This window comes from Moschus berezovskii, chromosome 23 (genome assembly GCF_049115385.1).
Source record: "Moschus berezovskii isolate FMDL1 chromosome 23, NW_MosBer_1.0, whole genome shotgun sequence".
Lineage (NCBI taxonomy): Eukaryota > Metazoa > Chordata > Mammalia > Artiodactyla > Moschidae > Moschus > Moschus berezovskii.
Genome location: NC_142482.1, coordinates 24,531,680 through 24,559,198, shown reverse-complemented (window position 1 = coordinate 24,559,198; position 27,519 = coordinate 24,531,680). Strand labels below are relative to the sequence as shown.

The 27,519-nt window shown below is 40.3% G+C and overlaps 1 protein-coding gene across 1 annotated transcript; it reads left to right on the top strand.

The window, feature by feature from the left end:
- GLO1 (glyoxalase I) lies at nucleotides 1-27,488 on the top strand. Its single transcript, XM_055406588.2, has 6 exons — nucleotides 1-179; nucleotides 15,861-15,943; nucleotides 18,590-18,730; nucleotides 19,537-19,604; nucleotides 20,506-20,595; nucleotides 23,765-27,488. Exons 1-6 carry the CDS (start codon nucleotides 96-98, stop codon nucleotides 23,851-23,853), a joined length of 555 nt encoding a protein of 184 aa, XP_055262563.1. The 5' UTR covers nucleotides 1-95; the 3' UTR covers nucleotides 23,854-27,488.
- The last annotated feature ends 31 nt before the right edge of the window (nucleotides 27,489-27,519 follow it).

Genomic DNA, 27,519 nt, shown 5'->3' with positions numbered 1-27,519 from the left:
GCGCCGGCGCTGGTGAAAGGCGCTTAGAAGCCGGCGGAGTGTGGGTGCCTCTTGCATTCCCGGGGTATCGTCGTAGGTGATACAGCAGTGCGGCCATGGCAGAACCACAGCCCGCGTCCGGCGGCCTCACCGACGAGGCTGCCCTCAGCTGTTGCTCCGACCCGGATCCCAGCACCAAGGTGGGCGCAGAACCTAATTCCCCCGAGTCGGGGCCCCCTCTGCGTGGAGCGGCTGGGGCCCCCAGAGGGAGCAGTTCCCGGGCTCAGCCAGGCCCGGCTTGGCTGGATGGTTCGAACTCTGGACTCGAACCTCATCCGGCCACCGCTGCAGCTCCGCCCTCCTTGGACGGATCGGAGTGGGCTGGGAAGAGGGCCAGGGGTGTCCCAACAGGAGATCAGAGAACGGATCCGTTTCTTTTAAGTTGTTTGAAAGACTGTGACCCTGCTTGCTTTAACTTGTTTGATTTGGGACGGTTACTTGAAACCTTGGCTCAGCCAGAATCAGAGCCCTTGTCTGTGGGTTGTGAGTGTTCCCCAGGTCAATAGCCCTGGTGGATAAGAGCAGTTTCAGAACTCAAGTCTTGGTCGAAGGTTTCTACATGCCGGCTCCTCCCAGCCTGGATGATTTTTTATTTATTTTTTCTTTTAAAAAATTATTTATTTTTATCTACTTGCGCCGTGTCTTAGATGTGGCAGGCGAACTCCTAGCTGTGGCCTGTGGGATCTAGTTCTCTGACCAGGGATCCATCAGGAGCCTATGTTGAGAGCGCAGAATCTTAGCCACTGGACCACCAGGGAAGTCCCGGTCGGTTTTCTGTAACTGCCCTGGCTCCGGGTTTAACTCCTCCAAGCCAATCTGATAGCTCCGTACTTTAACCCCGCCCAGAATTTCGCTCTGGGTTGGCCTTTACAGTTGTTCACAGCGACACTCCTCTGCCTGGGCTTAGTGCCCCACAGGAGGGATGTTAGCATCCTGGAGTTTAGATCCAAAGGGAATCATTTCCTTCACTGATCCTCTTATTGCAGCTGAGACCCAGTGAGAGGAATGACTGGTTGCATAGGAAGGCTTTTCAGCTTGCTTAACGTGTTTGTACTGAGAGTCAGTGTAACTCACTCAGGTGTGGTGCCTACAGGCCTTGTCAAGATCAGACAGGGCAGCCACTCCGGGGTTTGCTCCAGCATACTCAACACTGTCTGCAAATGCCTTTGTATGCATTCATTTGACTGGAAAAGCTGTAATTCCTTGAAGATTGAGTGTGTGCTTTGTACAGACCTTTAAGACCAGTTGCTGACTTTATTCCCTGCTTGGTTTTTACATTCAGGGTGAAAAGTCAAACACTTCTAATTGCTAAAGCGTTTGACTAGCACCTAATAATACTTAGCTTAGGAAAAATGTTAGCCACTGCAAGACTAAGGGGGAAGAAATAAGTATATACGTTTCCTCTCACACTTATCTTATTTTTACACTCTTTAATGTTAAATACCTTGTTATTTCACATAATACCAATTGAGTTATTCAGTGTAAATTCATTTCCCAGATAACTGGACATTTTATATACTGGACTATTTAAAAAAAAAAGTTTCCAAAGAGCATGATAAAATTGATAGACTATAATCCCTTGTGATCTTAATTTATACATTCTTAATTTAAATAGATTTCTCTTGATTTGAAGGGATTATTTTTGGGAATTAGTCATTTTCACTCTTGAGGTGCCATATGGGGGACATAAAATGGACTATGTAATATTAATAGCAGCTGGTATGTGTTGAGTTGTGCCAGCCCCTGATTTGTTAAGTGTGTGTGCTTAGTTGCTCAGTCGTGTCCAACTCTTTGCGACCCCATGGACTGTAGCCCACCAGACTCCTCTGTCCGTGGGATTCTCAAGGCAAGAATACTGGAGTGGATTGCCATCCCCTTCTCCATTGTTAAGTACATTACTTCATTTAATCCTCACAACTGTGTGAGGAAGGCACACTCATTTCCATGTTACATATAAGTAGACAATGGCATAGTGGTGCTGAGTAATTTGCCTAGGGAGAGCCCACACTCCTAGTCTCCATCCTGTTCTGCTTCTAGATACTGACTATAGTGTTTTGAAACTTGACACAAAGGAAAGCGTAAATTCAGTGATCATTGATTGTCTGATATATGTAAAGAGCATATCCTTGGGGGATATTGAGATGAACAAAAAGATGAAGTTCCTTCCTGCACCAAAAATACACCAACTATAACATAAGGTGGAACTGGATTATATGCTGTTGGAATTATAAAGCACTGTGGGAGCACAGAAGATAGAGATTTTCAAGGGTTGCATCTCTTGTTGTTCAGTCGCCAAGTCATGTCTGACTCTTTCCAACCCCATGGACTACAGCACACCAGGCTTCCTTATCCTCTGCTGTCTCCCAGAGCTTGCCCAAATTCATGTCCATTAAGTTGTTGATGCTATCTAATTATGTCTTCCTCTGCCACACACTTCTCCTTTGCATTCAGTCTTCCCCAGCATCAAGGTCTTTTCCAGAGAGTCAGCTCCTTCCATCACGTGGCCTAAGTATTGGAGCAGGAGCTTCAGCATCAATCCTTCCAGTGAATGTTCAGGATTGGTTATTTAGCATTGACTGGTTTGATCTCCTTGCGGTCCACGGAACTCTCACATCTTCTCCAGCACCATAGTTTGAAAACATGAATTCTTCAGCACTCAGCCTTCTTTATAGTCCAGCTCTCACATCTGTATGTGACTACTATGGAAAAATCACAGCTTTGACTATACAGACCTTTGTTGGCAAAGTGATGTCTCTGCTTTTTAATAACGGTGTCTAGGTTTGTGGCACTAGTGGCGAAGAACCCTCCTGCCAGTGCCGGAGTCATAAAAAGACACGGGTTCATTCCCTGGGTCAGGAAGGTGCCCTGCAGAAGGGCATGGCAATCCACTCCAGTATTCTTGCCTGGAGAATCCCATGGACAGAGGAGCCTGGTGGGCTACTGTCCATAGCGTTGCAAAGAGTTGGACATGTTGAAGTGACTTAGCACGCACTAGGTTTGTCACAGCTTTCCTTCCAAGGAAATGTCTTAATTTCGTGGCGGCAGTCACTGTCCAGAGTGATTTTGTAGCCCAAGAAAATAAAATCTGTCGCTGCTTCCACTTTGTCACCTTCTATTTGCCGAGAAGTGATGGTACCAGATGCCATGATGTTAGTTTTTTGAAGGTTGAGTTTCAAGCCAGCTTTTTCACTCTCCTCTTTTTCATCCTCATCAAGAGGCTCTTCAGTTCTTTTTCACTTCCTGCCACTAGAATGGTATCATCTGCATATCTGAATTTGTTAATATTTCTCCCAGCAATTTCGATTCCAACTTGGGATTCATCTAGCCTGGCATTTGACATGATGTACTCTGCATGTAAGTTAAATAGGCAGAGTGACAATATACAGCCTTGACGTACTCCTTTCCCAATTTGGAACCAGTCTGTTGTTCCATGTCCCGTTCTAACTGTTGCTTCTTGACCCACACACAGGTTTCCCAGGAGGCAGGTAAGGTGGTCTGGTATTCCCATCTCTAAGAATTTTCCACAGTTTTTTATGATCCACATAGTGAAAGGCTTTAGTATAGTCAATGAAGCAGAGGTGGATGGATTTTTTTCTGGAATTCCCTTGCCTTTTCCGTGATCCAATGACTGTTGGCAATTTGATCTCTGGTTCCTCTGCCTTTTCTAAACCCAGCTGGTACATCTCAAAAGTTCTTGGCGATACTGCTGAAGCCTGTCTTGAAGAATTTTGAGCATAATCTTGCTAGCATGTGAAATGAGCGCAATTGTATGGTGGTTTGAACATTCTTTGGCATTGCCCTTCTTGGGGATTGGAATGAAAACTCAGCTTTTCCAGTTCTGTGGCCACTGCTGAGTTTTCCAGATTTGCTGACATTTTGAGTGCAGCATTTTAACAACATCATCTTTTCGTATTTGAAATAGCTCAGCTAGAGTTCCACTGCTGCCACTTGCTTTGTTTGTAATAATGCCTCCTAAGGCCCATTTGACTTCACACTCCAGGATGTTGGGCTCCAGATAAGTAGCATCTGTAGTATGATGTATAATCAGGGTATTTGGAGGCTGAAGACCTACGTTTGAATCCTTAATTCTATCATTGGCCGTAATGATCTTAGCAGGACACTTGGGCCGAGTTTGTAAAAGCAGCAGAAACAAAGCTGCTATAAGGATAAAATGTATCTGTGATCTCTAAACTATGAAAAGCAATACAATTCAAGGTTGTATTTCAACTGTGGATATCAGGGAGTGAGTCAAGCAGAAGGCAGGGGTAAGCCTAGACCTTGAAAGATAGATGGGATATCAGCATCACACAGGAGATGGTTGTATGGGAGGGCTTCTAGGTGGAGGAGACATCTGAGCAAAACTGTGGTGAGGTGACAGAAAGATGCAGTGTGAAACGTGTTCTGGAGAAATGAGTTATGTGTTTTTGGTTCAAGTTATTTAAGCAGTGGTGGAGAAGACTGGAATGGTAGGTTGGAGCCAGATCTTGGGAGAGAGCCTGGAGTGTCACTTCTAAGAAAATTGGATTTCGTATAGTTAGAGGAAACCATTGAGGGATTCAAATCATTCTATAGAATAGATTGGAGAGATCTCAGTGTAGAGATGATGAGGACACCTAAGAGGTGAGAAAAGTGATGAGGACCTGGCTTGGAAAGGAGAGAGCAGTGGTAGAAGGTCAACTTGTTTGTTGATCATTTGCATCTTTGTCATAGAGGCAGACAAAAGAATATACAGCTACACCACATCTCGGCAGACTTACTAACTTGCTTCAAAAAGCCAAATGCTTCTTTCCCCAAGTAGTGATCTCCTGACATTCTTTTTACTGTCTTTGTCAGTCCTCTTTGATACAGTTGCTTGATGTCCCTTCCCATCTGAGTGGTAGATGAGGAGGTCAGGGAATACTTTCTGTGTTGGTGACACTTCAGTTTAGTTCAGTCACTCAGTCGTGTCTAGCTCTTTGCAACCCCATAGACTGCAGCATGCCAGGCCTCTCTGTCCATTACCAACTCCTGGAGTTTACTCAAACTCATGTCCATCGAGTCAGTGATACCATCCAACCATCTCATCCTCTGTCATTCCCTTCTTCTCCTGCCTTCAATCTTTCCCAGCATCAGGGTCTTTTCCAATGAATCAGTTCTTCACATCAGATGGCCAAAGTATTGGAGTTTCAGCTTCAGCATCAGTCCTTCCAATGAACACCCAGGATTGATCTCCTTTAGAATGGACTGGTTGGATCTCCTTGCAGTCCAAGGGACTCTCAAGAGTCTTCTCCAGCACCACAGTTGAAAAGCATCGATTCTTTGACACTCAGCTTTCTTTATAGTCCAACTCTCACATCCATACATGACTACTGGGAAAACCATAGCTTTGACTAGATGGACCTTTGTTAGCAAAGTAATGGCTCTGCTTTTTAGTATGCTGTCTAGGTTGGTCATAACTTTTCTTCCAAGGAGCAAGCATCTTTTAATTGCATGGCTGCAGTCACCATCTGCAGTGATTTTGGAGCCCCCCAAAATAAAGTCTATCACTGTTTCCATTGTTTCCCCATCTATTTGCCATGAAGTGATGGGACCGGATGCCATGATCTTAGTTTTCTGAATGTTGAATTTTAAGCTAACTTTTTCACTCTCTTTCATTTTCATCAAGAGGCTCTTTAGTGCTTCTTTGCTTTCTGCCATAAGGGTGGTGTCATCTGTATATCTGAGGTTATTGATATTTCTCCCGGCAATCTTGATTCCAGCTTGTGCTTCATCCAGCCCAAAGTTCCTCATGATGTACTCTGCATATAAATTAAATAAGCAGAATGATAATATACAGCCTTGATGTACCCCTTTCCTGATTTGGAACCAGTTTGTTGTTCCATCTCCATTGCTAACTTTTGCTTCCTGACCTGCATACAGATTTCTCAAGAGGTAGGTCAGGTGGTCTAGTATTCCCATCTCTTTAAGAGTTTTCCAGTTTGTTGTGATCTACACAATCAAAGACTTTGGCATAGTCAGTAAAGCAAAAGTAGATGTTTTTCTGGAACTCTCTTGCTTTTTCGATGATCCAACGGATGTTGGCAATTTGATCTCTGGTTCCTCTGCCTTTTCTAAATCCAGCTTGAACATCTGGAAGTTCACGGTTCATGTACTGGTGAAGCCTGACTTGGAGAATTTTGAGCATTACTTTACTAGTGTGTGAGATGAGTGCAATTGTGCAGTAGTTTGAGCATTCTTTGGCCTTGCCTTTCTTTGGGATTGGAATGAAAACTGACCTTTTCCAGTCCTGTGGCCACTGATGAGTTTTCCAAATTTTCTGCCATATTTAGTGCGGCACTTTCACAGCATCATCTTTCAGGATTTGAAATAGCTCAACTGGAATTCCATTACCTCCACTAGCTTTGTTTGTAGTGTTGCTTCCTAAAGCCCACCTGACTTTGCAATCCAGGTTGTCTGGCTCTAGGTGAGTGATCACACCATCATGATTATCTGAGTCATGAAGATCTTTTTTGCATAGTTCTTGGTATTCTTGCCAGCTCTTCTTAATATCTTCTGCTTCTGTTAGGTCCATACCATTTCTGTCCTTTATCGAGCCCATCTTTGCATGAAATGTTCCCTTGGTATCTCTAATTCTCTTGAAGAGATCTCTAGTCTTTCCCATTCTATTGTTTTCCTCTATTTCTTTGCATTGATTGCTGAGGAAGGCTTTCTTATCTCTCCTTGCTATTCTTTGGAACTCTGCACTGAAATGGATATATCTTTCCTTTTCTCCTTTGCCTTTCACTTCTTTTCACAGCTATTTGTAAGGCCTCCTCAGATAACCATTTTGCCTTTTTGCATTTCGTTTTCTTGGAGATGTCTTTATCCCTGCCTCCAGTACAGTGTCACAAACCTCTGTCCATAGTTCTTTAGCACTCTGCCTATCAGATCTAATCCCTTGAGGATTTGATTTAGGTCATACCTGAATGGTCTAGTGGTTTTGCCTACTTTCTTTAAGTCTGAATTTTTCAATAAGGAGTTCATGATCTGAGCCACAGTCAGTTCCCAGTCTTGTTTTTGTTGACTGTATAGAGCTTCTCCATATTTGGCTGAAAAAAATTTAATCAATCTGATTTCGGTACTGACTGTCTGGTGATGTCTGTGTGTAGAGTATTCTCTTGTGTTGTTGGAAGAGGGTGTTTGCTATGACCAGTGCGTTCTCTTGGCAAAACTTTATTAACCTTTGCCCTGCTTCATTCTGTACTCCAGCCAAATTTGCCTGTTACTCCAGGTAGCTCTTGACTTCCTACTTTTGCTTTCCAGTCCCCTATAATGAAAAGGATATGTTTTTGGGGTGTTAGTTCTAGAAGGTCTTGTAGGTCTTCACAGAACCGTTCAACTTCAACTTCTTCAGCATTACTGGTCGGGGCATAAATTTGGATTACTGTGATATTGAATGGTTTGCCTTGGAAACAGAGATGATTCTGTTGTTTTTGAGATTGCATCCAAGTACTGCATTTCAGACTGTTTGTTGACTCTGATGGCTACTCCATTTCTTCTAAGGGGTTCTTGCCCATAGGAGTAGATATAATGGTCATCTGAGTTAAATTCACCCCTTCCAGTCCATTTTAAGTCTCTAATTCCTAAAATGTCGATGTTCACTCTTGCCATCTCCTGTTTGACCACTTCCAATTTGCCTTGATTCATGGACCTAACATTCCAGGTTCCTATGTGATATTATTCTTTACAGCATCAGACTTTACTTCCATCACCAGTCATATCCACAACTGGGTGTTGTTTTTGCTTTGGTTCTGTCTCTTCATTCTTTCTGGAGTTATTTCTCCCTTGATCTCCAGTGATACATTGGTCACCTACCGACCTGGAGAGTTCATCTTTCAGTGTCCTATCTTTTTGCCTTTCCTTACTGTTCATGGGGTTCTCAAGGCAAGCATACTGGTGACACTCAGGTTGGGTTTTACCGAATACAAAGGAGGTAGCTAGGTAGAACTGGGTGCAGGGATTGAGGGAAGAAAAACAGAAAGGAAAGAATAAGGACAGTGGCCAGATGGATGAATGACTGTTCTTGGCAGAGAGAACTGTAGTTTATATAAAAGCACAGTGTCAATAGAGAACTGATGCAGGGACCTGCAAGTATGCAACGGGACTGAAGTTATAAGGCAGTGGGAGCTAATGGTGAGGTACACAAAGCAATCATTGGGATTCTCAGAGAAAACGTGAACATTCCTACTTGGTTCGTTTTTCTCATCCTGCGAAGATTTTTGTTTGCAAATATATTGTTAATATATTTGGTTTTTTTAGTATATTTCTGTGTATAATTTTAAAAAGATATATATATACACATATACACAGACACACACATTTATGGTGGGTGCATGCTCTTTTTTTTTCTTTTAACTGCTAAGAGTATGAAATCAGAACCATTTAAGATGACCGGTTTAGTGGAGTGATGACAAAAGATGCAGTTAGAGAAGTATGCAACAACTGTATGTGCTTGCTTTGGGGATTTTCTTCTTAAAGCTGTAAGGCACCATTGTAATGCTCATCTTTAACCCAGAAATGACACAACTGGGTTTTTATTATAGAAAGTTCAGTCTGGTAGCATTATCAGAATTCTGGATTGCATCACTCTGGATTGCATTTGGGTAAGCTCACAAGAAGCAGAAAGACCCGGGAGGCTTCTTTTTTTTTTTTTTTTTTAACGTGGATCACTTCCAAAGTATTGAATTTGTTACAATATTACTTCTGTTTTTATGTTTTGGTTCTTTTGGCCAAGGCATGTGGGGTCTTAGCTTTCCAACCAGGAATCAAACTGCACCAACTTGACCACCAGGGAAGTCCCTCCAGGGAGGTTTGGACAGTCGTCCAGGCAGGAAGTAGTGAAGACATGAGCAGGGTAGTAGTGATCATTGGAAAGGCAAGGAGAAAGATTCCAGAGGAACTTGAGCAGTCAGGTTGATCCAGTCCAATCCAGCTCTTGGATTGGATTACAGAAGGAGTGGCAGAAAGAAACTAGAAAGATTCCATGTGTCTAACTTGGGCTGAGGGAGATGTATTAATAGTAGGAGTGTTTATCTGGGCTGTGATTAATTTGGTATTTGACTAAGGTGGAAATGTTGAGTGGACAGATGGAGATGTAAATCCAGAGCTGAGGTTAGAGGTATGGACTGGGGAATACAGACTTGGGAATCAAAAGCAGTAGTTGGTAGTAGAAATTCTGGGGTATATTTTATAGTAATAACAACAAGAGCAATAGTAAGTAGAGTAACTTTGAGACAGAACTCTGCTAAGCACTTACATGCATTTTCCCGTTTATTTCCAACTCAGCCCTAAGAGCTGAAAACCATTATTATGTCCATTCTAAAGATGTGAAAACTGATGTTCAAGAAAAGTAATGATTTACTCAGGGTAACAGTGATAGAGGCAGCATTTGAACCACATTGCCTCTGAAGAATTATTAATATTTCTTTCACACTTGTGTATGTTTTTCTCCCTTTGCATGAGATTTGAAAGGCCTCATGATACTGAGTGCTTCTAGGATATTCCTGTTTCTCTTATTTGTTGTAAGAGTAGTCGGGTGCAGGTATGTTTACAAATACCATAGGTAATTTTTAAAATAAAACTAATTTCCTTTGTGTCTCCTCGCTGTTTTTGTCTTCCTTATTTATAGGTTAAGTATACTTGCAATATGTTGTTAGCTGTTGAGTTATAGAGTGGGAAGAAGGAAAGAACCACATGAAATCAATTTAGATAAGACAACAAGTGTAGAGGAAGTGGCTGAATTATTTTCTGGAACAACTGTTACTCTCTGACATAGGTTGAATCAGAGAAGTAATAGTAGGAAAAAGATAGTAAAGAAAAAAATGTATCATACCACATTGTATATCAACCATGTGCTCCAGCTGTCACATAGTAAATAATCTTCCCCTCAAATATACTTCTTTTTCCAAAATGAACTTTCACAGAAGGCAATTGTGATTTTTTTTTTTAAAGTCAGGAAAAAGCAAAACTTTATCCATTTCTAATTCATAGGAGATGTGACACCTAGGGGTAAAAAGTTAGGCTTTTTTCCCTTGATAAGAATCTGACCTTTGGTTATCTCTAGCTCTGTTTCCCAGAAAAATGCTATTTGCTACTTCACAATATTGCTTTTGGTAGAAATAACTTGACTGGAAGGTTGCATCTGCAAAGGGAGAATTATAAATATCTAATATAGCTTTGGGTTTGCCTGAATTCAGTGACTCTTCTAACTGTCCCATGTGAAAATTCTGAAAGCTGTGCCTGTGGGGTTGCTACTAGAGATAGTGGCCTTCTGTGGTACATAGGGCTTCTTCACCAGGGTGATTCCCACTCCTGCCCTAATGTGGATCTTCTCCCTGCCCCTGAGCTGTATAGATTGTTTTTCCAAACTCTTGCTGAAGAGAGACACCTGACACTGCTCTGTTGGTAAACTGTGTTTTTCTGACTGATAGCCTTCTAGCCTATAGTTGTCTTGTGACTCTGAATGCTTAATTGAACCTGAAGAAGACCCTTTGCTGGGGGTGATGCATCACATTTGATAATTCATTGGGAGACAGAGTTGATAGGCTCCATGGAGAGTTGGTCTCGCTGTTATTAAGACCAGATCACACAGTTCAGACAAAGAAGTATAAAAATTTCTGAAAGTTTAGCTAATCCAAGATTGAAACTTTTATCCTGAGGTTGTACCTATTCAGTCACATCTTCAGGATCCACTTCTAATTTTAGTTCTCTTGTTATTTCCACCACATCTGCAGTTATTTCCTCCACTGAAGACTTGAACCTCTCAAAGTCATCCATGAGGGTTGCAATCAGCTTCTTTCAAACTCCTATTAATGTTGATATTCTGACCTCGTCCCATGAATCACGAATGTTCTAGATGGCATCTAGAATGGTGAAGCCTTTCCGGAAGTTTTTCAATTTACTTTGCCCAAATTCGTTAGAGGAATCATCATCCATGACAGCTATAGCCTTACAAAATGTATTTCTTAAAGAATAAGTCTTGAGAATCAAAATTACTCCTTGATAAATGGACCGCAAGAATGGATGTTGTGTTAGCAGGCATGGAAACAAAATTAATTTCATTGTTCACCTCTGTCAGAGCTCTTAGACGGCCAAGTGCATTTTCAATGAATGTATTAAAGGAATCTTATTTTTTTTCGGAGCAGTCTCAACTGTGGATGTAAAATATTCAGTAAACCATGTTGTAAGCAGATGCTAAAGCTGAAACCCCAATACTTTGGCCACCTCATGCGACGAGTTGACTCACTGGAAAAGACTCTGATGCTGGGAAGGATTGGGGGCGGGAGGAGAAGGGGACGACAGAGAATGAGATGGCTGAATGGCATCACTGACTCAATGGACATGAGTTTGAGTGAACTCCGGGAGTTGGTGATGGACAGGGAGGCCTGGCGTGCTGTGATTCATGGGGTCGCAAAGAGTCGGACACGACTGAGCGACTGAACTGAACTGAACTGAAGCAGATATGCTATCATCCAGGCTTTATTGTTCATTTATAAAGATCACAGGCAGAGGAGATTCAGCATGATTCTTAAGAACCCTAGGATTTTCAGAATGGTAATGAGCATTGGCTTCAACTTAAAGTAACTAGCTGTTGTTGCTCCTACAAGAGAATGAGCCTGTCCTTTGAAGCTTCGAAGGCATTGACTTTTCTCTAATTGTGAACGTCCTTGATGGCATCTTCTTCCAGTAGAAAACTGTTTCATCTACATTGAAAGTCTGTTGTTTAGTGCAGCCACCTTTGTTCATTATCTTAGTTAGATCTGGATAACTCACTGCAGCTTCTACATCAGCACTTGCTATTTTACCTGCAGTTTTGTGTTGTGGAACTAACTTCTTTACTTAAACTTCATGAACCAACCACTGATAGCTTCAGACTTTGCTTCTGTAGCTTCCTAACCTCTCTCTGCCCTCTAGAATGGGAGAGAGAGCCTTGCTCTGGATCAGGCTTTGGCTTGAGGGAATGTTGTGACTGGTTTGATCTTCTATCCAGATCTCTAAAACTTTCTCAGCAATAAGGCTGTTTTACTTTCTTATTTGTGTATTCACCGGAGTAGCACTATTAACTTCCTTAAAGAACTTTTTCTTTGTCTTCACAACTTGGCTAACTCGGTGCAGGAGGCCTAGCTTTCAGTCTGTCTTAGGTTTTGACACACCTTCCTCACTCAGCTTAATCATTTCTAGCTTTTGATTTAAAATAAGAGACGTGGAACTCTTCCTTTCACTTGAACTCTTAGAGACCATTGCACAGTTATTAATTGATCTAATTTCAGTATCATGTCTCAGGGAATAGGGAAGCATGAGGATGGGGAGAGAGATGGGGCAGTGGTCTGTCAGTGGAATAGTCAGAACACACATAGTGTTTTTCAATTAAGTTTGTCATCTAATGTGGATATGGTTCATGGCACCCCAAAACAATCACAATAATAGCATCAAAGATCATTGATCACAGATCATTGTAGCAAATGTAATGAAAAAGTTTGAAGTATTGGTGAGAATTACCAAAACGTGATCAGAGATACAAAGTGAGCAAATGCTGTTGGAAAAGTATTACTGATAGACTTGTTGGACACAGGGTTGTTACAGACCTTCAATTTGCGGGGGGGAAGGAAATCAGCCAGTGTCTGTGAACCATATCAAAGTGATGTGCAATAAAACGAGATATGCTTATATAAAACAAAAATAGGAAGACTCTGAAAACAGAGAGAAGGCAGACTGGGTAGCGACTTTGAAATCTTAGGAACATCATGGCAGTAAGTTTCCTGGGTTTTCTCTCTGCCTCATATAGCCCAGACTTAGAGCTAAAGAAGCTAGTGATCTGGAAATGCCAATGGATACACACACACAAAAAAAGCCGAATGAATGCCTACTCTCTCTAGCCACAGGACCAGGAATACACAGTATTTCCTGATAAGTCAGAAAACTTTTAGACAAGTGCTCTACTACAGCCAAACCCCATAGAAAAACCGTGGCCTCAGCCACACCTGTGCCAGCAGAGGCTGAGTGGGGAGTTTAGTCTTCCAGCCAACTGGCTATAATGAGGTGCTCAACCTCCCCATCTGAGAAGGCAATGAAAAGCCACTCCAGTACTCTTGCCTAGAAAATCCCATGGACGGAGGAGCCTGGTGGGCTGCAGTCCATGGGGTCCCTACTAGTCGGACACGACTGAGCGACTTCACTTTCACTTTTCACTTTCACGCGTTGGAGAAGGAAATGGCAGCCCACTCCAGTGTTCTTGCCTGGAGAATCCCAGGGATGGCAGAGCCTCATGGACTGCCGTCTGTGGGGTCGCACAGAGTCGGACACGACTGAAGTGACTTAGCAGCAGCAGCAGCCTCCCCGTGCCACAGTGGCATCAGGGAAGACTAAGTAGGGAGCAATGATTTCGTCTTGCCGGGCAGTAACAATCTTTCCCCTCGTGCTGTTATCAGTGGAGAAACACGGAAAACCTAGCATTCCGCCCCGGCCAAGCAGTGGAAATATTTTAAGGCAGTTATAAATCAGAGAGAGTAAAGGGATATAAGGAGAGATAAGGTTTCTACACTTCACTCAAACCATTTTATGATGATGCCAAATGCTGTGGTAAGTTAAAGCTGATACAGATCAGTGGAAAAGAGTAGAACCCAGAAATAAACTCACTAATAAACACCCAACGAATTTTTCACAGAGATGCAAAAGTAATTCAGTGGAGAGAGGATAGATTTTTTGAACAAATAGTGCTGGAGCCATTGGACATTCATAGGTAAAAAGTGAAGCCCTACGTTCACGTCTTATACCAAAAAAAGTCCATTTAGAAGTGCTCAAAGGAACCTTGACCTTGATCCTTTGATTCACTCCCAGCTCCGCTTTTTATAATTTTGTCAGGATTATATTGTAGGCACATAGTACATATACTAGAAACATCCCTGATTGTACCTTTAATGTTTTTGCACAGTAGTTTTAAATTAATTAAATTTGGAAATTGCCCTCTCCTACTCCTGCAAAAGACTGATTATTTCTATTATTCTTTCTTTTTGTAAGGCAAAGGAGCAAATCTTTGTTGCTTAGCAGTCAACCCAGAAAGCCTGAAGCTTTTTGAGCATAAAAGATATCTTTTACTGTTCTGAATTTAGAGCATAATAAGGGAAAGACATCCCTGGGGGCTCAGTGGTAAAGAATCCACCTGCAATGCTGGCGATGAGGATTTGTTCCCTAGGTCAGGAAGATCCCCTGGAGAAGGAGATGGCAACCCACTCCAGTATTCTTGCCTGGGAAATCCCAAAGACAGAGGAGCCTGTCAGGCTGTAGTCCATGGGGCTGCAAAAGGGTTGGGCATGACTTAGCCACTGAACAACCAAAGGGAGAGACAAAGTCTCTTTTTAGACACAAGATATATTTATTTCAAACAATATTTTAGAACAATAGCAGTAAACAGTGATTTTTAGTAACTTCTAAAGAAACTTTTTTCCAAAATCATTTCAGTATTTATCAGAAGTAACAGAGTGGTTTAACATTCTGATACAGAGAGTTAACAGAATGTTTTGGTGATAAAAAGAAAACTGTTACCTGACCATGGAATAACTAAATCATTTTACAAAAAGCAAACCCTGCTTGTGTTTTTAAAATATCATCCAAGTGATACTTTGGCAGCAGAGGATTTATATGCCTATATTTTTATGAATAAATCCACTAACATTGAATATATTTGTTAATCTTTTTGCATATATAGACTTTTTTTTAAGGTTAAATGATTTTGAAATTTATATTACTCTGTGTTTTCTTAGAAATAGCATATTTATTGTATTAAGTCTTTGGAATCAGAAAAGTGGTGTATCTTTCAATTTTCTAAACTGTTTTTGCCATCTTTATTGAGATAAAATTGACATATAACATGTATGTCATAATATTGTATGTATGTCCACATACTCCTAAAACAGCATTTTAAATATCTTCATATATTCTATTATGCCTGTGTTAAAGCAGGAGCTGCAGGTTCAATCCCTGGGTTGGGAAGATCCCCTAGAGAAGGAAATGGCAACCCACTCCAGTATTTTTGCCTGGGAAACCCCACGGATAGAGTAGCCCGGTGGGCTACAGTCCATGGGGTTGCAGAGAGTTCAACACGACTTCACTACTAAGCAACAGCAATTAGTTTATCTGTTTCTTCATTGTTAGAGGCAGTTTAGCAAGGTGGTTGAAAGCAAGGACTTTGGAACCAAACTGTTTGGACTGAGGTTTTTTTTTTCTCTGCCAGTTACTTTCTCAATAGTAAAATGGGGATGTATAATATATATATTATATATATATATATAATATATATCATAAGGGGGGGTTGTTGTGAAGATCATATAAGTTAATTTCTGTAAATCATTTAGAACAGTATTTGGCACATAGTTACTATGTAAATGCTGTGATGAATGTCTTTATACATAAATCTTTGTCAAAGTTTCTAATTATTTCCTTAGATTTTTAGAAGTCTTGATCAATGAGTATGAGCTCTTTAGGATTCTTGAGATCCAGATTGCTGCTTAAAAAGATTTTAGGATAGAATAGAAATAAGAATAGGATAAACAGGGTTGTTGAACTTGTTTTACAGAACTTGGCACAAAATCTATAAAAAAGAAAAAAAATTTAAAAACCCAACTCTTTGACCGAGCTACACAAATTTGAGCATAGCTTTTATGGGCTGAACAAAAGCAATAATAAAGTCATGATGGACTAAGGGATTGCAGTGGTGGACTGTTGGTATCTTGTTACAGAAAGCAAAGCTAATGTTGGTAACAAGTAGTAAAAATTAAAGGTGTTTAATACATACTGTTTCCCCTTAGGATTTTCTCTTGCAGCAGACCATGCTGAGAATTAAGGATCCTAAGAAGTCACTGGATTTTTATACCAGAATTCTTGGAATGACGTAAGTAAACTGTTGGTACCTGTGATGTTTAAGTACATAGCTTTGCAAATATAGGCAATGTTTTCAGATCTATTTTAAAAATAGATTTAAGTTTGCTTCTAAGGTCACAAAAGTGATTTTGGTCAGGAGTCTGGGACTAGGCTTGACTGGCCAGGGCTTTCATCAGGTTCCTCTCCTCTCTCCCAGGTCTTACTGGGCAGCAAGACACCAATGCTTGAATTTTCTCTAAATCCCTTCTCACTGAGAGCTGCCAGTTAAATCCTTAACATGCCCAGACCATTTTGATGTTATGGCCATTCTTAGCCTCTTGTTTTCTTCAGAAAAGATACAGCTATAAAGACACATTACTTAGAAATTTAGTGAGTTTACCTGAAGTTGACCATCTGTCCCATTTTATAGGATATGTTCTCTTTTTCCAAATAACTAATATTCACTGATTTGATACCTTTAACATATTTGGTTTTCTCAATTTGTTTCTCTAAATAATATGAGGGTTTTTATTTACTTCTGGTAGTTCAGATACATGCAGAATAAAATGATCTTTAATTTACTGCCTAGATAACCTTCATTGACATTAAGAGGAAACGTCAAGTAATACAGTATGTATGTCTATATTTAGAAAATCTGACTGCTTCCAAGAACAAAGTGAAAAATGACAGCCTCCCTCTCCTAGTTCTCTTCAAAGATAACTGCTGTTAAGTTTCTTGTCATTCTTTCCAGAAAAAGTGGTTTTGTACATAGCTCAGTCGTTAAAGAATCTGCCTGCAATGCAGGAGACCTGGGTTGGATTCCTGGGTCGGGAAGATCCTCTGGAGAAGGAAATGGCAACCCACTCCAGTATACTTGCCTGGAGAATCCCATGGACAGAGGACCCTGGCAGTCTGCAGTTCATGGGATCGCAAGAGTCTGACACGACTTAGCTACTAAAGCACCATGACTTATTTAAAGGGCATAATGAAACAGATGTATTGAACATCTGCTATTTGCCAGGCCGTTTATATGTTCTTTCATTCAATCTTCACAATAGGCTTATGAGATAGCTTATATTTCCATTTTACATGGAAAGGAAGAAACCAAAACTGAAAGGTATTAACTTACGGCACCAAATCTCACAGTGGGAACATGGCAAAGCTGGAATTTGAATCCAGGTCCAAACAGCTCCAATGTTGACATTATTTTTAAAGAGCCCCAAATAGAGTACTCAGATGGTGAAGAATGCCTGCAATGCAGGAGACCTGGGTTCGATCCCTGGGTTGGGAAGATCCCCTGGAGAAGGAAATGGCAATCCATTCCAGTATTCTTGCCTGGAGAATTTCATGGACAGAGGAGGCTGGTGGCTGCAGTCCATGGGGTTGCAAAGAGTTGGACACGACTGAGCAACTAACACAAGAGTACAACTGGATGTTATCATGAAAAATAATGCTGTGCTGAGAAAAGCAATGTACAACAGATTCAAGTGTTCCATTTGATTGGTTTTGTAAGAGCTTAGGCAGTCTGCTTTGGTAGGTGCAGAGATAGTTTTTTGTGATTGGAGTATTTGAGTTGTTTGATACTTCATCATAAACATGTTTGAGTAAGAGTTATTTGTGACAGGTCAATGGGTAGATCTTAGTGGACCAAGGCATATTACATAGAGTAATAAGTAGAAGATTTAGAACAGAACTCTAGAAACTTTTTATTTGCTATGCTTCAGTCATTCCCTCTTATTGGTGTTGAATGAAGTCATCTTTGAGCACTTAACCCTCTATAACCTAAAGAAAACTATACTGTGTGTTTCCTCATTCCACCCTACTCCTTGCAGAATAACATTGCACTCTATAAGTTCATTTTAGAATCCACATCTTTGTTGAATCTTCTTCAGAACCTCAGGATCCGGAATTCATGCACTTACTCTCACAATCAGTCTCTCCTTTTCCACTGCTCTTTTCAACCTACCAAAGAAACTTAAGTCCTTTCTGTTGTGGGCTAACTGTCGCCCTCTGCTCTCTACGGTCCATTCCATCATTATGACAGATAGTCTTTACAGATAGACCCCGCTTGCTCACCTCCCACGCTCCAGCTTCTGCTGTGCATGCTGGTGAAACTGCCCTCATAGGACCTTTCTGTATTTACTCACCTCTCCCCAGGCTTAATCCTGGCTGACCTCTCTGCAGTATTTGATACTGTCCACCACTTTATCATTGACATTCATGTCGTCTGTGGCATTAATCTGTCCTCTCTTAACACCTATCCTCAACCTATCTTCCTAGGAGTTTTGGCACAGTAAGAACTCAATAGATTTATTTTGTTTAACCGAGTGCCATATATCCAAAAGGTGTGAGACATTATATTTTTCACTGAGAAACAAAATTTTCCTTTGAAGGTATCTTTTGACACTTGTAAACAGATACCATAAATCCAGCTAATTTTCATTGTATTTGAAGAACTGATGAATTACAAGTTTACATTCAAATTTTTAAAATTTCACTGATATTTACAGATAAGTTTTTAAATTAGACTTTTTAATTGATTTTTCCTTTTTCTGTTCAAACAGGCTCACTGTGTACTGTTCTTATTCTCAGTAGAACTTGAATATTGTCGTGTTGATGTTAGTATTAATCGATTTTTGCTGTAAGTTGAGTCAGGCTTGTTGTTGTTTAATTTCAGACTACTCCAGAAACTTGATTTCCCCACTATGAAATTTTCACTCTATTTCTTGGCTTATGAGGATAAAAATGACATCCCAAAAGATAAAGATGAAAAAGTAGCATGGGTATTCTCCAGAAAAGCTACACTTGAACTGACACAGTAAGTACTAGTCTTTATTTTGTTTATATATTCTACATTTTTTTGGAAGCTTTTTTTTTTTAAACTTTTCCCCCTTACTTACCAGCTTAATTCAAACTGGGTCTGTGTAACCATTTTCCATTTGTAACAGTATCTTTGAGTATTTTTTCATGGATCTTTTTTGTATTGTTCTTATGGTGAAAGTAGGGCAAATGAGATCATTTGCAGAGAATGCAATAAAGAAATGGCAAGATGTCTGTCAGACTGTAGCTAATGAACGTGTGGGTACTACAGCTGAGATTGTCATAGGCATTCTCCTTTCTGTTTTATTCTTTATGCTGTTTCTGTGCAGTCTTTAAAAATGAACAGAACAGATTTGTTTCAGGGTGTCCTATTTCATGTGTCTCCTGAACCAGAACAGCCCTGGAGTCAGACAGACCTGGGCTGGGTATTGCCTCTGATAGCTCTGTGACCCTGATCAAGTTATACCACCTCCCTCAGTGGCCATCTCACTTATAAGATGGAGATACTCAGATCTAACCCATGCAGCTGTTTTGAGGGCTTCATGAAATATAAAGTCCGTAGCACAGTGAATGATAGTTGGTATTATTATCATTTTTATTCTTATCCAGATGCCTAGTTTTATTGTCTCCTTAGTCTAGTTTATCATTCTTTGCCTATTGGCTCTTTCTGTTGTCGAAAACTTAAGGTTTACAGTAGCAGAGATTAGACCAAGTATGTTAAGTAGTATATATACACGGAAAGCTTTCTTTTCAGAATTTCTGTTCTCCAGATCACTTAGAATTATGTTTTCTCTCCATTTGTAGCAACTGGGGCACGGAAGATGATGAGACCCAGAGTTACCACAGTGGCAACTCAGACCCTCGAGGATTTGGTATGTTTGCCTATTTGTGTGTAATACACTTTTATGGTTTTGTGATCTTGCATTGGGTACCTATTTATGGTTATAAGCAATCTAAAACATTAATTTTTAGATTTTTTTTTTTAGTATGGCTATTTTTATTTTCCACATGTAAGCTGTGTCCAACTGTTTGCGACCCTATGGACTATAACCCTATGGAATTAGACAGAGGACTAATTCCTCTGTCTGTGGAATTCTCCAGGCAAGAAGACTGGAGTGGGTAACCATTCCCTTCTCCAGGGCATCTTCCCAACCCAAGGACTGAACTTGTGTCTCCTGCATTACTGGCGGATTCTTTACCATCTGAGCCACCAGGGAAGCCTAATTTTATTTAGGAGTGTAATTTCATCATGTCAGTCTAAACTTTACATTTATTCTCTCACCATGGTTTCATTTTTCAGTCTCAGTACTATATTTCCAGTAGATATTTTAATTAAAGAACAAAACCAAAAATGATTGGTAATAATAATCCTAATTTCTGCTAGCATACATTTCTGCCTTAATCTAAAATGCCAGGATTATCAGTTTAAATGGACTAGTATGTAGTCATTATCAACAATTAGCTTATTAAGCATGAATGAATGGATATTGTTTTATTAAGTAGGTTATTCTTAATAGATTGAACTGTTTATGAGCAAATATTGGGCTTATGTCAAATAATTTATAATTTAGAGCAACTGACTATTATACCCAGCCACTTAGATTCTTGTTCTTTAATATTTTAAAGGTTTTGAACCAGCTTGATTCAGTCTGTTTACAGATGCCTTGTGTTTTGAAATTAACTAGTTTTTGAAGCCACCTGGGGCACATGGATACCCTGTTGTAATTTTTCCTTCTTTCTCTCTGCCTTGTTTTGGGGGCGGTTTTACCTAAGGTCACATTGGAATTGCTGTTCCCGATGTTCATGGTGCTTGTAAAAGATTTGAAGAAATGGGAGTCAAATTTGTGAAGAAACCCAATGATGGTGAGTCTGCTACTTGTTTTCTTCAGGCCTCTCTTTAGTTCTGTAACATTTACTAAACACTCACAGAGGGTCCTGTTGTAGTTAAACCTTTTGGTTGCAAGTGACTTTGAATCCTACTCCAACCAACTTAAGGAAAGAAGAGAAATGATTGGAAGAACACTTAGTTATCTTAGGAAACTGAAAGGCAACGTCGAGGGTGGCTTCATATGGGACTAATCACAGGATCTGGAGAGCCATCAAAGATTGAGGCTGCTTCTCCACCCCTCAACCCTACCCTTGTCTCAGTGATCACCAGCTTTTACTATCTCAGGTCTATCTAGCCACCCAAAAACTAAGTCCCTTAAAGTCTGTTTCTTCTGCTGTTAATGTAACTACAGCAAGTCTGTTCAGTTCATAATTGTCTGGTTTTTCTTTTTCATCCTTTTACAACTTTTGCATGTCCTTATGATTTAGGTATGTCTCTTGATAATAGTATGTATCTGGATTTTGTTGGATTTACATGTATTATAATTATTTTATTTAGATCTATTTTTGCCATCCTAATTTATTTTTAAAAATTTTCATTCGGAATATTTCACTGTTTCATTTCCATCCTTTTTTTTTTCCAGTTAGGAGGTTTGCTATCCAAAAATCATCCTCCTCAGTAAGACAAGAGCTTGCTCCATTATCTTACTATACCCAGGCTGGGATAGTATTGATTTATTTTTCTTTTCTCTTTGGCTTGTTTTTTTAAGATAATAAATATGTAAAGGTATATATTTTTTCTCCATATATCTCTTGCTGTAACATCTTTTGGATTTTTCTGTCCCTTTATTAAGTACCTCAACCAAAACTGCTTTCAAAGCATTTGTGAGGGAGAACTCTTGAGGCATTCCACATGCCCCAGAACCACGCCTTTATATATATGAGTGACAGTTTTGTGGTCTATAAAACCTTAGGTTTATTTTCCTTCAGTCTTGAAAATACAACTCTTTTGTCTTATTTTTCCCATCCAGTGTTGCTGCTGAAAAATCTGCTGATTTGTGTTCCTTTGTATATGTTCTTCTGTTTTGTCCTGGAAGCTTTCTATATTTGTTTTCTTTGTCCCTGACTTCCTTCTGGGGATTTCTTCAAACTGGCATACCAGTTAGCTAATTTTTCCTCAGATGTATCTGTTCTTATATTCGTTTTTTGTATCCTCATCTATTGTGTTATTTCAGCTATTATAATTTTGATTTCTAATTTTTGCTAACTTCCTTTTATATTGCTCAGCTGGTAAAGAATCCATCTGTAGTGCAGGAGACCCCAGTTCGATTCCTGGGTCTGGAAGATCCCACGAAGAAGGGATAGGCTACCCACTCCAATATTCTTGGTCTCCCCTGGTGGCTCAGAGAGTAAAGAATACGCCTGTAGTGCGGGAGACCTGGGTTTGATTCCTGAGTTGGGAAGATCCCCTGGAGGAGGGAATGGCTACCCAATCCAATATTCTTGCCTGGAGAATTCCATGGACAGAGGAGCCTGGAAGGCTACAGTCCATGGGGTCACAAAAAGTCGGACACAACTGAGCAACTTTCACTTCACTTCATTATAATTTTGATTTCTAATTTTTGCTGACTTCCTTTAATATTTTCTTATTCTTATTTCATATTGGTTATATTTAATATTCCTTATTGCTTTTACATATTTCAGTAGTTCTTGGTCCATCGATCTCATATTTGTTTTTAAGTTAGAATTTATAATCCATTGTTTGTTTTATAGTTATATTCCTCAAATTCTTATTATTTTGGTCTCAGAGATTTGGGGGGGTTGTTGTTTTTTATTGAAACTATTAGCTATTCCAACCATCAGATCAGTTCAGTTCAGTCGCTCAGTCATGTCCAACTCTTTGCGACCCCATGAACCGCAGCACTTCAGGCCTCCCTGTCTCACCAACTCCAGGAGTCCACCCAAACCCATATCCATTGAGTCAGTGATGCCATCCAACTGTCTCATCCTCTGTCGTCCCCTTCTCGTCCTGCCATCAGGCAATGTGAATGGGGGAAGACCAGACCTTGGTTCTTAAAATTCCAGATGATCTCAGGGACATGTGCAGGGCAGAGAGAGAAAATAAGAGTTAAGACAAATACTTCACATTCTGTAGTCATATCCTTTTCCACCTTTGTCCCTGATGTAGTATTTGTAGGAGATGCTTCTGGCATTGTTTTTCCCTAGTCCTGGTTGTGGGGCAAGTGTAACCTCTGGGAGATCAGTTGCTCCCCACCTGTTTCTCTGCCCTTACGCGCTCCTGAGGACATCTGAACCAGTCGTTCGCACCCCCCGCACTGTGGGAGTAGGTGCTGAGGCCCAAGGCACTGGGAGAAGAAAGAGCCAAACTAGCAAAACTCCTTGTTTATTCTCCTGCAGCCACGATGGACTGCCTTGTGGTCTGGCCACAAGTACCCCCTTCCACACAAAGTGGGTTAAAATAGTTGCCACCTCACCCCTGCCATTTCTTTCCCCAGCTGGCACGTCAGAGGCATCATACTTTTTTTCCCCTGTTTTTATCTGTGTTCCTCTGAAGTTGATCTTGAGGAGAAGAGCCAGAGATAGGAGTCAAAACTAATTCAGCATCTTGGTACCAAAATAAATTTCTGAGGTCACACTTTTTCCATTTAGGCAAACAACTCAACCTATTAACCTCTCAGCCCCAGTTATGAGGTCCTGGGAGAAAGAATCTGATTAGCATAGCTTAGGTTACACGGAATAGTGTATGACCAAGCATCTGGGTCCCCTGGCTGTCTAGATGCGCCATGCTTCCGGCTCCCTTGAGCACCTATTTTCCTTTTCCTCTTTAAAATAAGACAGTTTCTGTGACTACTAAACTAGTGGCATGAAGTTACATTGTGCAGGTGAAGTAGATACCTGATACCTACAAGATACAGCCGGTCCCACTGTTTATTTCAGGATAGTTGGTTTACAGCTATGTTAGAAGATAAAATGTGTCATTCTGAAAATCATGCATCTGGCCACACCGATAGATTTTCTGAAGTTAAAACTATAAACGAAATAATGTAATTAATTAAAATGCAAAATAAAACTTGAATTAATAAACGTTATTTTAAATTTGTATATATATATTTTTACGTTATTTTAAATTTGTATATATATTTTTTTATGTCTCTCAAATAATGAAAATTATTTTGTTTTACAGGTAAAATGAAAGGCCTGGCATTTATTCAAGATCCTGATGGTTACTGGATTGAAATTTTGAATCCCAACACAATGACAACTATTATTTAGTTCTGTGAGAATGCTGATTTGAAATTTCAGAGGAGACATTGTAGAAGGTAAAACAGGAAATCATGTGATTCGAGATATTCAGCTAACAGAAGCATCCAGGACTGATGGATCCTTGTCCCAACTCAGATTATTCTTAAATCTATCTCCTTTTCCTCTTTCAGCTGGTTCCCCCTAACTGTTCAGTCATCCTAATTTTAATGTAGTGCCTTGTCTTATGTCCTTGAATATAGTTGTATAACTTTACTTTTTTAGGCAATAATTAGAACAGTTCCCTTCAGAGGCTGCATTTGCCTTCCATCTCCTGAAGAGATACAAGTCTACAAGTCTGCCTTTGAACCATCATTTAAAATAAAAAAAACACTGAACATGTTTTTGTTATGGTTACCTTCTGGGGTTTCAGTTCCTCAGAAGTAACTTTTCACAATGGGAAGTTAAAAACCCTCAACAAAAATGAAGCTTCACGTATATTTCAAATAGTATGAAGTTTATTTTACAAAAGAGAAGTGACTCTTGGGAGAAATTTAGAATCATGCTGACACGGATGCAGATAGAAATACTAATTTCTTCTTTACAGAGTACTCTGAAAGTTCAAGGACTAGCCTCTTTGGGGATGGGGAGGAGGATGGGAATATTATATACTGGTTATGCAGACACAAACTAGACTGTCAAAATACTTTTATCTCCCTTAATCCTCCACAGTGTCCTGTGAGATAGAAAGCAGGCTAACATGCAAATTAATGATTCCAAGGCAATATAAATAGGCTCAAGTACTCAAGATCTCATCGTCATCATCACTTTTAGTATTTAGCTATACCTCCCAACATCTCCTTCATTAGTCTTCTTTGTAAAAGCCTTCAGTTTTTTGGGGGGGCAGTTTGAGCATTGCCCTCTCAACTTTGGAGCCTTGAGTACCATGGTGAGGAAGAAGCCGTGGAGGAAGTCAGGAGCACACGGCTGCTCTGGGGATGCCTGGCCGTCCCTGTGCAAGTGGTGCCTGTGTTACTTGTGAAGAGCCCCTACCCCAAGGTCTTCCGAATGCCAGTAGTCATGTAGGATAAATTATGTTCAGTGATAACATAACTTAGTTATCAGAAATCAGCTCAGTGGTCTTCCTTGCCATGACTGATATTTGATGGGTTTTTAAAACCAAACTGATGTTGAAAATTTCTTATGGCACAGATAATAAGAGCATCCAGTTTGTGGCTTAACTCCATTTAGATTTTTTGTGTGTGTGCGGACACTAGTGGAAGACCTTTGGATAGGCCATGCCAACTGTGCTTACACTGTTGGAAGAATTTTATATTTCCTTTTTGGATGGAATGGGTTTATGTGAGCATATTGAACAAGTGGCAATACTCACGGACTGAAATAAAATAAGATTTAGATAAGAGTATGCTTAATTTGTAAACTTCTATCCTGTACATTCTTTCTTAAAAAAAAAGCTAAAGTAAAAACTGCCCTTGAGGAGTACTGCAAGGATTTGAAGGGTTTGCAGACTCATTGAGAACTGGAAATAGTTTGTAATTCTCTACATCCAGCAGAGCACACAGTTTCTATGAATAATGAAGTGTGAGGAAGATAAGAGGAGAGGAGATAAGGGTGAAGGATTTTGATAGAAAAGGTGCAGAGAAGAAGAAAGGCAGAATGTCAAAAGTGAGTTGCGGTTAAGCAATGCTAGAACATTTTGGGTTAATGGGTTATTAGATTCATAAATAAGCCTCCCCTAGTGGGAGGGTTTGGAGAAGGAAATGGCAACCCACTCCAGTGTTCTTGCCTGGAGAATCCCAGGGAAGGGGGAGCCTGGTGGGCTTCCGTCTATGGGGTCACACAGAGTCGGACACGACTGAAGTGACTTAGCAGCAGCAGCAGCAGTGGGAGGGTTATTAGATTCATCAATTTAATCATTTAAATCTTATTCCCACAGAAAGAAGCCTTCTCTGCCTGCTAAGTAAAACTTGCCAAAAAGATAGCCCTTGCTTATTGAAGTTCATCCTTAGATGTACTGAAAAAATATGTGTTGTTTCACCAGGCTTTGCTGGGGATTAGGACAACTCACTTCTAAATTAATTTACCTGAGCAGTGGTGACATGAAAGGATGAATTTTCTTGCTTTCCATGATTGGACAGTAAGACTGTATAGCTCACTGTCAGTGTGAAATAAATCAGTCTCTCAGGAAGCCTACACAGCTAAGCCTGGGACTCAGTTATAACGCAGATGGTTGAATAGGAGCTGATGGCTGAGAGAATGTCACTTAGAGCTTCCCCATGTAGCATTCTCACCAGGATTGTGTACAGTGTACGTAACTATTCCTCAGCAACACAACTGCTTGTGAAGAGGTCTGTGTAGACATGATACTGCTGACAATAAGAAAAGACCCAGCTCTGTTGGATGTAACAAACACCTCAGAGGTTCTGGAATGGGTTGAGAGCTGGTTCAGAAATAACAAGTCTCATGGTTTTCTCCTGTCTTTCCCAAATTGTCATTCTCAGCAATTTGGGGAGAGGGGGGTATGAGTAATACTTGTGATCAAAAAACCCCTACTATGATTCCAGGTGTCATCATTGTATAAACAAAGTTCAGTGAAAGAAAATAACCTTTTCTTCTTGGTGTCTGTAATAAGTGTAAAACTTTTCTCAAAGCTCATCAACAGAATCCACTTCATGTCTCAAACCTGGGATCAGGTCACTCGCCTGACTCTGATGATCGGCACAGGAAATGAGGCCATTCTGACTTGGATTGGTCATATTTATCTGAGTTACCTGCATTAGGGTGGACACTGCATCAAAACTGAGGCTTCCAGAATGCAGGAGCAAATGGGGGCTTCTGAGAGGCAAACAGAAACTGCAACAGGGTGAGATTAAATATTCAGAACTTGGTGCAAGGGTGCTCATAGAAATTATAAGGCATTTTCTGCCCTCAGAGAACTTGTTCTGAGATTACTGTTCTCAACTATATCAGACTTAGCAGATCCTCATTATAACATGGGAACATTTATAACATCTATTACACCACTATCCTGAAACAAATTCATATATAATGTAAACCTGACCTGTATACACAGAAAGGATTAAGCCAATGCCTCTATTGTAATAAAAAATAAATCAGTTTGTAATAAAACGTGCGTTTCAGTATGTAAATGCCCAGATACTACCACACTGCGGAACAGTGGAATAGTCAAGTGCTTTCTCTTCTGTGTACAAGTGTGTGCTCAGATGCTCAGCCATGTCCTCCTCTACAGCTCCATGGACTGGATCCCACCGGCTCCTCTACCCATGAAATTTTCCAGGTGACAATACTGGAGTGGGTTACCATTTCCTGCTCCAGGGGATCTTCCCAACCCAGGGATGGAACCCATGTCTCTTGCATCTCCTGCATTGGCAGGTGGATTCTTTATCACTACTATATAGAAGAAGTAAAATTATTTAATAGCTCACTGGTAACTCTATTGGTACTTCAAAATAGAGACTGAATTCACGATTCCTGAAGAGCTCTGTTAACAACTTTTAAATGCATATTGATAACAGGTATGTTTTATTGGTCACTCAAAGAAATTTGAGTGATGTTACTGTTGGAAACATCATTTTCCAAAATGGTGATCAATTCTTGTGGAAGTTCTGAATAAAAGAATAATATTCCTTCTGTTTACGAATAGTTTTGTCTCTAGTG

Bases quoted from the DNA above. Each gene is read 5' to 3' on its own strand.
- GLO1 (XM_055406588.2), top strand. From the start codon at position 96: ATGGCAGAACCACAGCCCGCGTCCGGCGGCCTCACCGACGAGGCTGCC. The intron at 180-15,860 runs GTGGGCGCAGAA...GTTTCCCCTTAG, and splicing joins ACCCGGATCCCAGCACCAAG to GATTTTCTCTTGCAGCAGAC. The intron at 18,731-19,536 runs GTAAGTACTAGT...CTCCATTTGTAG, and splicing joins GCTACACTTGAACTGACACA to CAACTGGGGCACGGAAGATG.